Raw genomic sequence first — 17,222 nt, forward strand, 5'->3', positions numbered from 1 at the left:
TCGATTCCTCTCTCTCCCTCAATGACCACCTCAACTCCTTGGCAAAATCATGCTTTTTCAGCCTTCACATGCTGAGGAAAGCTAGATCCTACTTCAGCCAACAACACTTTGCCATCCTTGTCCAATCCATCATCCTCTCCAAACTAGATTACTGCAACGCCATCTACTTAAATCTATCAAAAAAAAGTATTCTAAGACTCCAGCTAATCCAGAATACTGCAGCCAAACTGATCTTCTCAAAATGCAAGTCTGACCATGCCTCCCCACTCCTTGCCAAACTGCATTGGCTCCCAATAATCTCCAGAATCCATTTCAAATGTTCCTGCCTGGCTTTCAAGATCATTCACGGAATCCTGCCTCCTCTTATCCCACTGTCTTTCAACTCCTCCAGTCCCGACTCCTCCAGAACTGCCCAAAGACTTAAACTAGCCTTCCCCTCTCCACGCGGCATCCACTATTCAGGCAAACTGGGAAAATCCCTTCTCTTCAAAATCACAGGTCCTTGGAACGACCTCACCACCCCGCTGCGGAACCTGAGCTCCCTTCAGTTATTCCGCAAACAACTGAAAACCTGGCTTTTCAGCAAATTGTAGCTCTATCCTTCCCCCTTTTCTCTCCCCCCTTCTACATATAAGTTCATGTAATCCTTTTTCTTCTTCTCTACCCACTATTTTAAGTTCTTGTAAACCGTGTCGAGCTCCATTCTCATGGAGATGATGCGGTATATAAACTTAAGGTTTAGATTAGATTAGATTAGATTAGAGTTGTCTACTATTTAAGTCAAGGTCAGCCAAAAGATCGATTAAACAATATGGGATAAAAAAATATGACAGATTATATGAAGTCATATGCTGTTGCCAGACTAGGCAGGCAAATGCTGATTGATCGGTTTGTGAGGGAGGTTCCTGGTACAAATATTTCACTAGGGGATAGAGCTGCTGTGAAGAGTGCTGAACTACATCTATTTGTTGAGGCTGGACTATCATTCTCTGTTGTTGAGAGTTCGGGTTTGAAATCATTTGCCCATTTTAATTGGCAGCAATTATGGAAACATAAGTGTTGATGATATATTGTGTGGATGCCTAATAGTAAGGGAAGCAGTCTTTGAAAAAATGAAGCAATTCCATGAGGAGATCAAGAAACAAGTTATGACTAGTTTTGTACATAAAACTTACAGCGATTTTTTTACTGTGTTTTGGGTGAATAACTGGGTCCTGCATCATTCAAAGTGTAAATGTGAGTATTTTCCAGAGAAACATCGAGAACTTCATTGACACTACTCTCATAGAACTTGGACTGAATTTGGATGATGATGGAAAATATTGAACAATGCTATATTGGATCACTTTTTGTTTCAAACTTGCCTTCAAAACAATGGAAAGCACTGAATGATTTAAGAGCTAATAAAGATTTGCTTATTCTACGAGCAGTCAAGAGAGGAGCTACTTTTCTCTGGTCTAAGGACCAGTATCTGATGAAAGTTAATGAACAACAGTATAATTCTACTTCCTAAGTTAAAATCTGATATTGAACTTCTGTTATCTAATTCGGAGAACCAGAAAATGCTAACTACTAGAGAAAACACTTTTCTCCATCTCAAGGGACCAATTACCCCACAAGCCTTTTGATTAGAAAAGCAAACAAAAATAAGAGGAAAAGAATGTCACTGGTTCTCAAAAGTAATAGCTGAAAAGGTAAGGGAAAAGAGGTTAGCTTCATAAATTACAAGGCATCATAGAAAGAAGACAACAGGTTACAATGCCTAGAAAAGCTAAGAGTAACTGGTAAAGTAGTCAGGCAAGCAAAGATGCAAGTAGAAGAAAAAAATAGCCAATGAGATAAAACGTGGCAACAACAGCAGTTATCTTCACTTAGAAAAGATTAATCTTTTTATGTATCTTTGTGACTGCTCTATTTTTGAGAACACTGGCTTTCTCAGTAGGCTGAGCTATGAATATGCTTGAATTATTGAAACTAGATTTGCTAAACTTAGGGCCTGTTTTACAAAGCCGCGCTAGCGGCTGCTGTGTGGTAACGGACCCCGAAGCCCATAGAGATTTAAAGGGCTTCGGGGCTGTTACCGTGCGGCTTTGTAAAACGGGCCCTTAATGTATCGTTCCTGAAATTAAAGTAAACTATAAACTTTACTGAATACACTTTTTTTTATTTTGATATATTAGTACATATTCAAGATTTTTTAATATTGTTAATATTTTTTTTCCATGAGAACTTGACTAATTTTGACTAAACCTGTACATGTGCTGTGTGACTTATTAAAAAATTCAGTGTGATACTGCAGCTTTTTCTGTTTGTAAATATTATTAATGTTCCTATATGCTTTTGCAGTCATTATAGGCTAACAACTAAAATTAATGTGCAGTAACTACAGAGCCTGCACATGAACTATTTGAGACATTCCCAACATATCATTCAGTTAACACAGAGAAAAGGTCTGTACTGTGTCTATAGTACTGTCCATGAGGGTAAACCAGTATACTTAGCTTCCCTTACCATTCTTTACGCTCCAGCTCGCTGCCTTCATTCACTAAATGGACATCATCTTGTTCTTATTAGATTAGTATAAACACTCCAGTAATGTACATCTATTACTTAAGAAGGAAAAAAAACCTCAGATGATGCAGGGAAATCAGTGGAGCGGTCTACACTTGCATTAATGCGCCTCCAAACTGGCATCACTGGCAAAAAAACCTTCTTTGAAAATCCTATTAAAGGTATTATTGAATATACTTTTTAAATGTATTTTAAAAAATGTTTAAATGTCTTTCAACCGGCTGCTAGAAGCATCAGGCATTAATCATTACATGCATTTGATAATAAGTAAACCGCTTATCTGAGCAGTGAAGATGAAGTCATGATCCCCATCGTTTTGCGGCTCAAATCGCCGTTGCTTCAGGGCAAAGGATCAAATGTACTAACAGCGCTCCCAACTTGAACTCAGGTCCTGTTAAAAAGTCCTTGTCCTTCCATCCCCATCTCAGACTAGGTGGGAAATAACTTGGAATACTGCATTCTTTTTTCCGTCACCATTTCTTTGGAATTCTCTCCCACGTATCCTTTGAGCAGGGGTTTCTTATAGCAAATTTCGTACTGCGCTTCAGAGCCATTTGTTCGACCTTGCTTTTTCTTTGACTTAATTACAACATAGGTGCACTAATGAACTTGAACACATTGTATACTTTCCTCTTTCCCTTAGCCTCCCAATTATCCCTCCCTAAATCCTTGTTACATTTTATATTTAGTTTTGTGATGTGTATGGCTCCTCTTTCCTATTTTATATTGAAGTTCCTTTCTTTAAACCTTTTAGATCATTTTATTTATGTAAACTGCTTTGATTTGTGTTCAGAAAGAGCAGTATAGCAAGTACTAATAAACAATAACAAACTAAGGGGTCCTTTTACTAAGACGCGCTAAATGCTAACACGTCTATTATATTCTATGGACGCGTTAGCGTTTAGCGCGTGCTAAATCGACTAGCGCACCTTAAAAAGAGGGGGTAAATGACAGTGCAGTTAGCTACACCTGTTTGAGTGGCATTAAAAGGGTAATTATAAGGAGATACCTGTTTGAAGCCTATTCTCTAAAGAAAAGTATGTGCCTAGATCAAATCGTGCACTCAGCACTTGTTGCTCTGCCCCCCATGATTTGTCGTGAAGCAATGGGCGTTTTCAACTAGTGTGGAATTTTATTTGGCCGTAGCCATAACAGCACTATTACATCACAAATGTCATCAAATGAGCCGAATAACAAATCATGAACTGTGATCAACTGTACATCGAAACTGAACATCTGAAGATGACGTAATACTCTATGTATAACACTTATTAGATGTAACCACCACATGATCAGGTGCACAGCATATGCCTCTCTAACGTCTCCTAATGTGGGGTGCCATACCAGCTTCTCCTTCTCACTGGACCCATTCCGTTCAAGGATGTGTCCTCTTATCAGCAGTACGTTGCTGTGAAGATCATAGCCTGGCCTCCCTGCCGTCCAAGCAAGGTGACATGCCCCATTTCCTAAGCACTGTAAAGGTGTATGTCATTTACTCATATGCTGTGCTTACCCTCCACTACCCGGGATAGCGAAACCTCGCTTATCGCAGGTTCCCCTCAAGTGCTATGGCTGCGGCCACCGTGAAACAACATCGCCTCTGTGTACTGAGAAATATGCAATCCCAATGTGCTGGTAACTTCACCAAAACAATGCAATCCCAATGTGCTGGTAACGTCACCAAACCAATATATATGCAATCCCAATGTGCTGGTAACTTCACCAAAACCAATATATATGCAATCCCAATGTGCTGGTAACTTCACCAAAACGAATATATATGCAATCCCAATGTGCTGGTAACTTCACCAAAACAAATATATATGCAATCCCAATATGCTGGTAACTTCACCAAAACAAATATATATGCCATCCCAATGTGCTGGTAACTTCCCCACAACACATATATATGCAAACCCAATGTGCTGGTAACTTCACCAAAACAAATATATGCAAACCCAAAGTACTGGCAACTTCACCAAAATAAATATATGCAAGCCCAATGTACTGATAACTTCCAGCGCTGATGAACATATCCAAACATCCAAACCAATGGACTGATGAGCTTCACCAAACCAATGTACTGCTGTCTAAACCGATGTACTGATGAAAATCACCCAACCAATGTACCGACGAGCGTACTGATGAGCATATACTGATGAACTTCACCAAACCAATGTACTGATGAGCATACTGATGAGCATATCCGATGAGCATATACTGAAGAACTTCACCAAACCAATGTACTGATGAGCATACTGATGAGTATATCCGATGAGCATCCGAACCACCGATGAGCATATACTGATGAACTTCACCAACCAATGTACTGATGAGCATATTGATGAGCATATCTGATGAGCCTCCGAACCAGTGTACTGAAGAGCATAATGGACAAGCACTGAAGAGCATAATGGACTGCATAATGGACTGTTGAACCCATGTACTGCTGAACCTATCCAAACCTAATGTACTGATAAACTTCAGTCAACACCAATGTGCTAACTCTATGTACTCATCTATAGCTCTACTTATCCCGTCAAAACCCAATAATCTAGGAATGTCAATACTTGGACATAATGTCCTGTGGCCGCTATTGAGGTAATGTAAACTGTAAGGGACAGTCCAGTAGATGCATCTCTTGAGGTACTGTAAACCCTAAGATAAACCCCGCGTCTGAATCCATCCGTAAGCCTGATGTAAACCCTGAATTGTAACATCCATAACCCTAATGTCAATCCCTGAATTTTTAATTTTTTTTTTAACCCTAATGACCACTCCTTAATCTTCCCGTAAATCCTAATTTAAACCTTGTTTCTAGCCCCCCATCTATCCATACGAACCTGATTCCCTCTATCCCCTCTATATCCTTAACCCTGATCATAACCCTAGACACAATCCATAAGTTGAACTACCTACGTGGCGTACGTTCTAACGGTCTTACCTCAGATGCTGGCTCCCGTTCTGAGTAAGGGACTCATTCACGTCCTTATCTCCCTGACGCTTGTGAGTGCTGGAGGAGCCAACAGAGTGAGCTGGTCCCCGCACCAAGGCTAAGGTCTCCGGTAATGAGGTCGTAAGCAAGGTGGTAAATTATGATATCCTGGTCGTGAAGCTGATGAAGAGAGTGAGTGAGGAAAGAAAACAGTTAATACTTGTCAGTAGAATCACCCCGTATAAGGGCCCTCTATGGTCAAGGAGAAACACCCCGTATAAGGGCCCGCTATGGTCACGGAGAAACCTCTTGTCAGTAGAAACCCCCAGAGGGTTCAATGCTGCACGGCCTATGATGATATCCTGGCTGTGAAGCTGATGAAGAGAGCGAGTGAGGAAAGAAAACAGTTAATACTTGTCAGTAGAATCACCCCGTATAAGGGCCCTCTGTGGTCAAGGAGAAACCTCTTGTCAGTAGCAGCACCCCGAATAAACGGCCGCTATGGTGGAGAAAACCTCTTGTCAGTAGCATCATGCCGTATAAGGGCCCGTGAAAGATGAGGGCTCAATGCTGCGTCTTACCTTGCCTCCTGTACTGCCCACTGGCTAAAGAGTAATTTAGACATAAATCGAGGAAGAGAAAGTGATACCATGTTCAGATACAAGGAGTATTGTTGAAGAGGGAATGATACTACCTGGATATGGTGCCTTCGATTCTAGGCATCGTGGAAGTCTAAAATCTTGAGTGGTGAACTGAAAATGTTGAGAATAATGGCGACGGGGCTGAAGCAGATCCGGAGATCCAAAGTATAAGTCACATCAGGATCTTCACATCAGGATGGTCTACTATCCTGGAATGCTGCCCAACTCATGGGATAATCCAGTGAAGGGATCGACTCCGGAGAGCTGGTTTCTTGTGCGGCCTTGCAATGTTCGTCCCATCCAAAAGGCCACTGGTAAAGGACATACTGAATCATTGGGCTAAATTATTAATGATGAGGAAGCACTTACGAGACAACATTTATGATGTGGGAAAGGCTGGGACAGGAAAGCAGATATCCTTGTGTGTGTCCCCGAGAGATCCCCGTGTGACATAGAAGGTGCTATATCTGCATTATTACAGCCCCCGATGTGCAAAGATCATATCTGATAAAAGAAAGTTGGAGGCTAATGAAAGGGTCTTTTGTTTTGTGACTCCACTAATCAGGACTCTCTAGCTGAGGTCTGGGCGTCCCTTGCTGTGCTTCATTAGCCCTCTATATTCGTAACGTATCACCTGAAGTTTACCGGCATGAGTTGGATTTCGAGAGTCCTTCAGTGGCAAGAGGCCACTGGCACAGAACATACTGATTAGCTGGGATAAGATATTAATGATGAGGAAGCAATTATGAGAATCTTTATGATGTGGAAAAGACTGGGACATGAAAGTAGATATATCCTCCTGTGACATAGAAAGGTACTGTAGCTGCATTATGACAGCTCTCGCTGGGTAATTGGCTAAGGAAAGGGTCTTTCTTGTAACTCCGCTAATCAGGACTCGCTGAAAGGTCAATTGATCAGCTCTCTACTAACTTGTCAAGGTCTGGGTGCCATATGGCTGTTGCTCTCAGGATAAATAGATAAAGGTTGCTGCAGATGGGCAGACCAGATGGTCAGCATGGCTCTCAATCGCCATCCGGTACACATCCTGGAGTGAAATATAATAATTCCTTAGTCTTTTATCTTATCATGAGATTGCTTTCGAGAGTTCTAGATGGTAATTCAAGAAAGCTTGGGACAAGTACATAGAATCTTTAGGGGAATAAAAGAGAGAATGTATGGCATAGGATAAGCCATGAGGTCTTTACATGGTTATCACATGGAAGTGTAAAGTGATGCATGTCAGTAACAAAATCTGATGCACGAATACAGGATGTCCGGCTCAGTACTTGGAGAGACATCCAGGAAAGAGACTTGAGAGTTCTGATGGACAAGTATAGCGGCGACGAAGAGGGGCAAACGGAATGCTAGATCTCAAGGGGATCAAAGAAGGTTATCATGCCACTGTACTGAGCCATGGCGTGTCCACAGGACACGGTACTACTCGAAAAGGTCCAGAAAAGCAACCAAGATGGCTAAGGGGCTGGAGGAGGTGGCGTACAGTGAAAGCTCAGAGAAACTCGGCCTCTTCTTCTTCAAACAGGGGAGACTGAGAGGGGACATGACTGAAACACTCAAGGTAGAGCCCTGGTGTGTCGACATCTGGAGTACTGCATTCAACACTGGTCGCGACACCTGCAGGACACGGCACCACTCGAAAGGGTCCAGAAAAGAGCAACCAAGATGGCCACAGGGCTGGAGGAGTTGCCGCACAGTGAAAGATTAGAGGAGACTGAGAGGGGACACGATCGAAACACCCGAGGTACCGGTCATCCACCCTCTCCAAGATAGGGAGAGCGAGAGGGCACTCCCCAAACGCGAAAGGGGATTGACTCCGCACGGACGAAAGAAAGTTCCAGAACAGCAGAAAACTGGAACGCTTCTCCCGAGTCTGCCATAGGGGAAAACACCCTCCATGGACCCAAAACAAAGCCAGACAAGCTCCCGCAGAAACGGAACACACGCAGGCAGGGCCAGTCTCAGGGCACTGGTCCCCAATCAGAGGGCCGCCACACCGGGAACGATGGACCACCGGCCAGACCCGGCAGGGGCAACTCTCATGTTCCCCAAACCACTGCACCAAATCAATAAATGAACATATATATGTGAGAGAACAACAAAGGCAGCTGAGTGAGGAAACCAAAGGCAAAAGCCTCAACTGACTGCCTATACTGCAGCCCCACACACCTCCCAGCCTGCACTGTAGCCCCACATGAGTCCAGTCAATTTTTTCTTTTAATCCTTAATACTACAAAAGCCTCCACTGGCCACCTGCACTGTAGCCCCACACACCCCCAGCCATGGGGCTCGCTACTCCGGGCCGGAGACTCCCGCGGTCGCCAGATCGGAAAGGGGCGACCTCCCTTCCGCTCACCCCCCACCTATCTCGCCCCCCTCCCACTCCTTGTTGATTGGCCCCAAGGCTTCAGCCGATTTGTCATCGCTCCTCCCTATCCGGAATTGGAGCTTGTTTTTTCTTTTAAAAATACTTATGTAAATGACCAAAAATGTGCTTATATTCTAGGTACAAACACTTACCAGCCATAGAGCTGGTATACATGCTCATTCCTATATTGCACAAAGCAATACATAGGGCTCCTTTTACGAAGGCGCGTTAGGGCGCATGCTAAAATGCCACACGTGCTAGCTGCTACCGCCTCCTCATGAGCAGGCAGTAATTTTTCGGCTAGCGCGCACTAATCCGGTGCGTGCATTAAAAAAGCTAGCGCACCTTCGTAAAAGGAGCCCATAACCTACACATCTAAGTATGCTGTCTACTCTTGTAATATATGTTCCTCTGTCTCCACAAAATATGTGCCATCACATCTAGTCACATACTGTATTTTTTGCTCCATAAGATGCACCTGACCATAAGATGCATCCTAGATTTAGAAGAGGAAAACAAGAAAAAAGCCATTCTGAACCAAATTCTCCCTATCAGGCTCTGCACCCAATCCCCACACTCCTTGCCAGGCTCTTTACCCTGTTACCCCCTCTGGTGGTCTAGTGGTAGGCCAGGACAAGGCACTGGGCAGGCAGTGCACAGGGCAGACAGGGCACAGGGCAGGCCGGCCTAGTGGCAGGTAGGCCTAGTGACCTAGTGGCAGGCAGGCAGGTCACATACCCCCCCACGTACCCCCAGTACCTTAAATCATCCCCCATACTCCCTATGTACAGGGCAAGCAGGGACAGGGCACAGGGCAGATAGGCTGTCCTAGGTATAGGCAGGCCCCCATACCCCCCAGTACCTTAAATCATCCTCCCATACCCCCACGTACCCCCAGTACAAATTTTTTAAACCTGCCGCTGCATATTTTTAAACCCGCCACCACCGCCACATCTTTTAAACCCATCCGCCCACCTGCTGCTGTCATCTTTGTACCTGGTGGTCCAGCGTATTTCCCGACCAGGAGCGCAAAGGTCGGGCATGAGCTTACCGCACTCCCGCCTGTCCCCCACACTGATTTCTGAATGGCTGCAGTCAGTTCTCGCAAGTCACATGAGAACTGACTGCAGCCATTCAGAAATTAGTGCGGGCCAAAGCGGGAGCACAGAAAGCTTGTTCCCGATCTGTGCTTTACTGACCTGTGCGCCGCTAGCTGGGAAATGCGCTGGACCAACGGCAGCGGGTGGGCGAACGGGTTTAAAAGATGCGATAGGTTTAAAAAATTGTATCTTTGCTTATAAGATGCACTTACATTTGCACCCCCTTTTTGGGGCTCGAAAAAGTGCGTCTTATGGAAAATACGGTATTTACAGCCATTTAGCCAGAAACTGCTCAATTACATGTATATGAATCCACATACTGTACTTTCATAAAATACCAGCGTATGCATGCGTTCTTTCTAAAACTAAGAGGCTTCTTAATGAATTACCCTTTAAGTGTACTTCATTATTGCTTTGTTAACAATTAATGTGCAGTCACTTGCCATGCATTAATCTGCTTATTCTCCTATTTTCTTTTCCATTCTCAGCCCCATTTCACATTACCTGTTGATATAGAAATCACCATGCATCACTTCAAAACGTTAGCGTGCATTAATTGCCATATTAAGAGTTAACATAATTTAGTAAATAAGTCCCAAAATAATCTTTGTCTAATTACAGCTACACCTACTGATTAATATTGCTGTTGTATGCTTTATGTGCTGAAGTTTATTATGTGTGTTAATCTGTGCTTCGCTTTGTATAAGATGAATAATAAACCAATACAATACAAAACAGGATTTATTTTCAAAAATTGTCTAGAAAAGAATATTTTTAATTAGCTGGGTCAACCCTATGAATGTTTGTGCTGGAGTTTTATACTTTTGTAATTGCAAATAGTGATTGTGTGTGCATAATGTTCTCCTCCAATGAAGAGGAAAGAACCATTGGGAAGATGATAAGGAATAAAAAGAAGTAAGGAGGGAAGAGATCTTGGGATGCAAGGAGAAAGAAAGGAGAGTGAAGGGAAAAGGGAGGGAGAAGAGCAGACCCTTCAGAAAGGTATATGTAATGTTCACAGCTCAATATATTTATTCAGTGAAAGTAATTTAGTAATTGGCAGTAAAACTATTTCCAAAAAATTGGAGAGAAATTGTGACTGCCAAATAGTTGCTTTTGAGAACATGTATGTGTAAGTAGATTTTCAGAGGTCCCTTTGTTAACCCAAACAATATCTGGAGGTGTAGACATCGGTTCCACAATGAAGCCACACTCTACTGTATGTAACTCTACTAACTGTTTGTTACATATGTTTTCTGAAGGGGTTGTTCCTTTTTTTCGCCCTCCATTTCTTCCCTACTTATCTGAACTTGCTCTGGAATAAATCTCAGAGCTATTTTACAGAAAGAACTGAGGTCAATAATGGGGTAATTTTGTAACAGAGTGCTTATTGTATGAGCTTAGTCCAAAATGGTGCCTTTTTAATTCCACTTTTTATAAAAGCAACACAGGCACCTAAGTAATTTTATAAAGTAGCTACCTACAACTGTCCTTCATGCACAAATTGGCATGTGCTCTGAAGAATATATAAACATGTACTGTCTGCATGCATGCACATATTTTATAAAACATATATACACAGCAACTCTGCCAAAACTACGTCCCCAGTAATGCCTGCTTCTATATAGGTCGCCTAAATTTGGGCACAGAGCCCAGATGGTCACATAAACTAATTAGTTAATTGGGTGTTGACAACCAATTTTTGATGTTAATTGACACTAATTTGGATGTATGCACACATCTGCCTACATGCGATTCTATAACTCTGTGCACCAAAATGTCTTGCACATGACCCAAAAGTGGGGTGTGACCATGGGTGAGTCAGGAGTCTTTTCAGTACAGTCAAACCTCGATTTACGAGTGCACCGGTTTGCGAGTGTTTTGCAAGACGAGCAAAACATTCGCAAAATCGGCGCCTCGGAAACCGAGTTTGACTCGATTTACGAGCGCCACCCCTCGCGATCCTCCATCCCCCCTCCCCCCGAGCACATAAATGACATCCCTTACCCCGATTGGACACCGGCACCAGCACCAACGCACAGGACATGCCGGTGCCAGAAGATCCTCTCTCTTCTGTGTTGAGCTGGGCGGTGCGTCGGCGATCCTCCCTGTTGCCTGTGCTGGGCTGGACTTGGCTTTGAGCATTTGCGCATGCTCAAAGCCTTCTGGTCTCGCTCTCTCCAAGATTCTCAGATTCAGAATCTCGGAGAGAGCGAGACCAGAAGGCCTTGAGCATGCGCAAAAGCTCAAGGCCCAGTCCAGCCCAGCACAGGCAAGAGGGAGGATCTCCGAAGCACTGCCCAGCCCAGAAGAGGGAGGATCTTCGGGCACCAGCACCGGCATGTCCTGTGCGTTGATGCTGGTGCCGATGCCCAATGGGGGTAAGGGATGTCGTTTCGGTGCTATGGGGGGGATGTAGGATCGCGGGGGAGAGGGGCCGATGCGAGCGGGGGGGGGGCGATACGAGCGGGGGGGAGGATGCCGGTTCGCAGGGGGGATGCCGGATCACGGGTGGGGGGAGGAGAGTATGGAGCAGCGTCGGTGGCCTCAAGGGGGGAGGGGAAAAGAGCAGCGCCGGTAGCCTGGGGGGGAGGAGGAGGAAGTGGAACGAATCAAAGCGAGTTTCCCTTATTTCCTATGGGGAAACTCTCTTTGATATACAAGCAATTTGGTTTACGAGCATACTTCTGGAACGAATTATGTTCGTAAACCAAGGTTCCACTGTATTTAGGTACAGTGTTATATAATATCAAGACGCACCCCAGGATTTATACCAGGTTTCAGCTAGTGTAAATCCTCATACCCAAAGTTGGTGCAAGAATCCAAAGCGCAATGCTTCATAGGGTGCTCGATCCAGCGCGCCCATTATAGAGTAGCACATAGCGCAGATTTTTACCAGCATCTAATTATGAGCGCCATTTATAGAATTTACCCCAGTGATACAAGTATGTGCCATCTTATCAAACCATGTACTTATATGTGAATACAAAGCTGCACAATTTATGAAACCCTTTTTCCTTGAGTAAAACAGGTTTTACACATGGAAAATCCTTTGCAAAATTACCCCCTAAAAATGCAACTTGAAAAATAAGTGGAATTATATTGAAAAATCAATTCTAAGGGCTCCTTTTACAAAAGTGCGTTAGGGCCTTAACACGCGGAACAGCGTGCGCTAGCCGCTACCACCTCCTCTTGAGCAGGTGGTAGTTTTTCTGGTAGTGCACGCTATTGCATGCGCTAATCTGGTGCGTGCGCTAAAAACGCTAGTGCACCTTTGTAAAAGGAGCCCTAAATGCAATTTTTAAAGAGTTATCTATATAGAACAATTCAGTTAATATGTTAGGCTGCTAAAATTACATTCTTATTCTGTTGTTTTTCTTAGTCTGAACCAGAAGGCTTTTCTCATTTCCACTTGTATGTTTGTGCTGCCTTCCTTGTCAGATGGAGAAAAGAGATCTTAGAAGAAAAAGATTTTCAAGTAAGTGGAGATGTGATTTTTGTTTTCTCTTCAGAGAACTTGAAGTATTTTTCTAGCAGAGAAGACGTTTATTAAATTTATTTTTGTAAGGTTGCCTATGAAGGAATGTGTAACCACACAGCAGCAATAGCATACTGTTAGGACCGTTATTTTAAAGATTTTTTAACCTAAAGTGATTGATTGCATATGGCAGAATATGTGTTTCTGCGCTGTGCTGAAGCGTTGTAATTTAAACTGAGCTGGACTGGAAGCCTTCTGTCTGACATCGCAACGTCAGAGGGAAGGCTTCCAGATGAGGCGCAGGACGCGCGGGGAGCCGCTGCCCATGGCTTTGTGCACAACAGCACTGAGGAAGAGGGAGCTGGCCAGAAGATAACACCGGTTGGCAGGCTAGAAGGCAAGGCACAGCATGGAGGGAGGGAGAGAACAACGGTAGGGGGGGAATGATTTTATTTTTTTATTTAGTGATTGATTTACATCTGCTGTCTGTTTCTTTTCCTCTGGGGTTGTACTGCATGCAGAGTCTTGCATCTTAGGGTTTGTTTGTATATATTAGTACTTTTAGTTTTTGGTCCCGTATTTGTATGGGGTTATCTGTGTTCTGGTAGGAATGAATATTGAGAAGCATACAGTGTGCTTTGTGTAGTTTAATTTTGTGGTTAACCATTATATGTTATTAATACGATTATATTGTGCGTGTGTGTATATATGAAAAATGAATAGAAAAAATGGTGTTACAATTAGTACTGTTATGGGGGGCGGAGATTGGGTGGAGATGGGCGGGGTCTGGCCCACGACATAGCCCAGTGTTCTTCTACTACCGGTCCGTGGACCGGTGCGGGTCCACAAAATAATTATTTTATTTCCGCCAGTCCATAGGTACCAAAAGGTTGAAGAAGACTGTTTTAGGGAATTTATTCCTATTGAGACACTTCAAACTGATTTGGACAGGATGTTCCCTTTTATAAATCCATCAGTCTTCATTTTCTAGAATGACCAAAAGATACTGTTTTTTCCAACATAAAAAAAATATTATAAAAGGAAAGTTTACCCCTCCCCCAACACTGGAACTTTTTACAGTATATATTTGAGGCATATTACTATTGTTTCAGGAAGTACAATTCATAGCAATGTTCTGCACTTTTATAGATATTAATTTTAGTATATACTAGTCTTTAAGATCGTTACATTAATGGGTGCTAGAATAAGAGTTTTTGCTTCATGCAAAATTGTAATTTCTTTAATAAGACATTAACTATTTTTTCTGCAGCCCTCCAGTTAAAGTTTAACATCTTTCCTTTCTCAAAACTGACACATTTCAATCACTGTATGGAAAATAAAATCATTTTCCCTGCCTTTGTTGTCTAGTGTCTTTATTTTTCTGTGCTTTTAACTATGTTGCCAGGGCCTCCTTCATGCTTCTCCTTTGGTCCTCCTTCCCTCCCTCAACCAACATCTATCTCTCCCTCCCTCCATGAGTCCAACTTTTCACTCTCTGCCCTCTCCCCCTTCCCCAGTGTAATATTTCTCTTTCCCTCCTTTTTGCCCTCCCCATCCATCTCACCCTCTCCATGTCCAACACTTTCTGCCTCCTGCACAATTTCTTTCTCTGTCATTGCCTCTTCCCTCAGTGGCATCCCTCTTTCCCACCCCCCAACCCAACATTCTCTCTCCCCATGTACCATCTCACCCTTACCTCCAGTGTGTAGCACCTTTCCTTTCCCTCCCTTTCTGCCAAGTCCAGCAGCACCTCTTCTCCCTTCCTTTTACCTCACCCCTGTCCAGCAGTACCCCTTCCCTTCTCCCCCTGTTCAGCAATATCCCTTCTCCCTTCACCTCGTCCCTGTCCATGTTCTCCCTTCCTTTTACCTCTCCTAGTCCAGCAGTACCCCTTCCCTGCTCCCCCTGTATCATCAAAGTGGGCCGGCCTAGCAAAGACCCTGTGGCTGCTTGATGAAACCGCAGCTAAAGCTAAACTAAAGCTAGCTGCTGCTGCTGGTCTGTGGGTCAGCCAGCATCGGCGATCAGGGCAGAAGGCAGGAAATCAGCTGACACCAGCACAGGTGATCGGCGGCAGTAGGCGAGATGATTAAACCGCCGCATGCTCCTTCTACTGCGCATGCGGCTGCATGGAAGCACAAAGCACGGACACGCGGAGTTTCAAGTGTGCATGCGCGCTAAGGGTTTTATTATGATAGTTTAACTGTTTTTCTGATTGATAAAGAAGGTATTGGTTTTGAAAGACAGCCAAAAAATGTATTAAGTTAGTCTAGTAAAAATAGGGTATCATCTTAATTTTCTTTTCAGTTTATAAGCTTAGTATGCACAGTAAGGCCCAAATTCTGTAACCAATGCCTAAAGTTAGGCACCTATTTTGGAGGTGCCCAACTAGATAGGCGCCTATCTAAATTGAAGAACATGCTCAATTAAGCTTTTTAATCAGCACTGATTGAAACCTAGGCGCCTATCAAGAAAGCGCAGTTCTGTAAGAAGGTGCCTCTAAAAATTTAGGCAGCCTTTAAAAAAAATAGGCGCTATTCATGTTAGGCATGGGTGTGGTTTCATCTTAGGTGCCCTGTTACGGAATCACTGCTCTTAAGCGTGCTTAAGCGCTCGCATGGCCGCCTAACTTTTAGTTGTATCCAAAGCTGGCCTATTTAATGGGTGCCTCCAAAATAGGTGCCGCTCAGCATGATTCACTAAACAGCACCCAATTTTACTTGAATCGCGCTGAACAGTGCCTATATCGGCACCTAACTTTTGGGTACTTCTTATAGAATTTGCCCTTAAGTCACAAATATATACAATTACAATTGCTGCATATAGTTAATAGGAAAAAGGGTCTCTGGCATCCATCCAATGCAATTCTATTAGATAATTGCACTTGATTTTCCAATTGGATTAGTCTCACCCAGTCCAGCTCTGAAGTCCAGTAGTGACCAATTCTTCACAGGGCTTGATCTGTCTCCTCTCAGATGTCCTTTAGCTACCTCCTGGTCAACACATTATTTTGATTGTTGCAGTTTGACGTTACTTCTGCTTGGACCCATGTTTTATTGGAGTATGGGTGACACTTCCTTGTGGTACCGATTTCCTTCCTTTTGTCCTTTGTGGGGAATGAGGGGACTATAGTGTATTCATTATCCTGAGAAGGGACAGTCCCCCTTTCTGAGCATGCATCTCATTGTCATACTCCCCTCTCTTTCACCCCACTGTGAGACATGTCTTAGTTTTCTTATTAGGCACTTTTCCATAGATGTCAGTTACATGTTTCAGGTTTATTAAAATTTTATATGCTGCCTGTGAGGGAGTCTATAAGACACTATAACACCCCCTGCTGGATACTCTCTTATGATGCTGGAGCCACCTTAATATAGGTAGCTCCTCCTTAGGGGGAAGTGGCATGGGAAAGAGGAGCCAAGGAGGCAAGGACCAGGACATATATGAGACCAGGGCCAGAGCTAAGGTAGGGAGACCAACCTTTTCCTTTGCTGAACTACCTATGAGTCTCATTCTGAGGTCTGGCTGGTACCAGCACTTCTTACCTGTCTCAAGAAGTATTGCTACAGACTGTGTTTGGGGTGTAACAGTCACAAGCCCTAAGGAATACTAGGACCTTTTGCTTCTTGAACAAAGAGACTGTTACTTATATACCTGTCCCTGAGAAGTAACAGGTTGTAGGATTTGCTTTCTTTGATCAATGGTTTTCCTTTACCACTTGTGTCTGAGTCTGGCTGTGTGGGCACAGGCCCAAACATAAACCCCACTCTCACTGTTATGCTACCCTACAGAAAAATTTATTTCAGAGTGATTTACAATAATATATAATGCACTAGCTTTATAGCCCGTTACATTAACGGGTGCTAGAATATATGTGTGTGTCTGTCTTTATTTCTTTCTCTCTCTGTCTCCTTAGCTGCTTTTTCCTGTCCATTCTCCCTTCTTTTTACCTCCCCTGTATCCACCACCACCCCTTCACTGCTCCCCTTATCCAGCAGCAGCCCTTCTCCCTTTGTTTTACCTCCCCCCTGTCCATCAGCACCTCTTCCTGCTCCCCCTGTCCAGCAGTAGGCCTCCCTTTATTCCCCCCTCCCTGTGTCCATCAGCACCTCTT

General features: G+C 43.6%; 1 protein-coding gene across 3 annotated transcripts in view; it reads left to right on the forward strand.

Annotated features, from left to right (window-relative positions):
- The window catches only part of TBC1D22A (TBC1 domain family member 22A), a 273,038-nt gene that overhangs the window by 181,101 nt on the left and 74,715 nt on the right, over positions 1 to 17,222 (forward strand). For all 3 annotated transcript variants that reach the window (XM_033958715.1, XM_033958716.1, XM_033958714.1), the window contains one exon: positions 13,013 to 13,108. In XM_033958715.1, coding sequence (XP_033814606.1) covers positions 13,013 to 13,108 — 96 coding nt within the window. The remainder of the gene's footprint in view (positions 1 to 13,012; positions 13,109 to 17,222) is intronic.

The sequence above is a fragment of the Geotrypetes seraphini genome, chromosome 9 (assembly GCF_902459505.1).
Source record: "Geotrypetes seraphini chromosome 9, aGeoSer1.1, whole genome shotgun sequence".
NCBI classification, from domain to species: domain Eukaryota; kingdom Metazoa; phylum Chordata; class Amphibia; order Gymnophiona; family Dermophiidae; genus Geotrypetes; species Geotrypetes seraphini.